This window comes from Sinocyclocheilus grahami, unplaced genomic scaffold (genome assembly GCF_001515645.1).
Source record: "Sinocyclocheilus grahami isolate Dianchi unplaced genomic scaffold, SAMN03320097.WGS_v1.1 scaffold6735.1, whole genome shotgun sequence".
In the NCBI taxonomy this organism is placed as follows: Eukaryota; Metazoa; Chordata; class Actinopteri; order Cypriniformes; family Cyprinidae; genus Sinocyclocheilus; species Sinocyclocheilus grahami.
Window position 1 is genome coordinate 10084 of NW_015511029.1, and position 841 is coordinate 10924.

Genomic DNA, 841 nt, shown 5'->3' on the forward strand with positions numbered 1-841 from the left:
AAGATGGAAAGAGGTTCACTATCCTCAAAAGTATGAGTGCAGCTCATCTGTTATAATACCAGCGATGAAGCAAATCAGCCTGTGTCTCATGTCATCTCCTGGGTTTGCAGTACATGGACCGAACCAACCCTATGGATAAGCACATGGAGGTGATGATCAACCGTTACGGGGTGGCGGCGGCACCAGCTGCACCTCAGATGTTCGGCAACGCTGGAAGAGAACACATGGAGAAGTACGGTAAGATCTCAGTAAAGCCTTCAGTGTGTAGATTGATCCAGGCAACTACTCAGACTCCTGCAATCTGGTTCCTTCTGCAATAAAAGCTTTGTGTCTTCTCTAGGCACGAAACCAGAGCATTTTGCCAAAATTGCTTGGAAGAACCACAAGCATTCCACCAATAATCCGTAAGCTTTATCGAGTTTGCTACAAAGGACATTTCAACGTTTAGTTTACCATATTCAGTCTTTTATTCTCTTGAATTTTCTCCACGTTCTCACTCAGATACTCTCAGTTCCGGGATGAATATAGTCTGGAGCAGGTCATTAACTCCAGGAAGGTCTTTGAGTTCCTCACACTCTTACAGTGTTGGTAAGTGCACCAGAGAGTGAGCAGAGAGTCCGGTTGAATAAGGTTGTTGCCATGGTTTGAATATCCACAAAAGCATGGCAGGCATTAGTATTTAATATTCATAGTTCAGCACAAGTTGATCTCAGGCGACGACAGCACTTGTAGCATATTGCTGTTTACCACAAAAATTTATTTTTCTTTAAAAAAACAGTAAAAGTTGTTGAAGCACTTACACTGGCAGTGTGAAGAAGCCAATCCATAACTGTTCAAACAC

The 841-nt window shown here is 42.9% G+C and overlaps 1 protein-coding gene across 1 annotated transcript; it reads left to right on the top strand.

Annotated features, from left to right (window-relative positions):
• LOC107577646 (non-specific lipid-transfer protein-like) lies at nt 1-588 on the top strand (the record flags this gene model as incomplete). Its single annotated transcript, XM_016263699.1, has 4 exons — nt 1-30; nt 111-237; nt 341-404; nt 502-588. Coding segments are annotated over exons 1-4 (305 nt in total), but the record flags the coding sequence as incomplete, so codon positions are not given.
• Between the last annotated feature and the right edge of the window lie 253 nt (nt 589-841).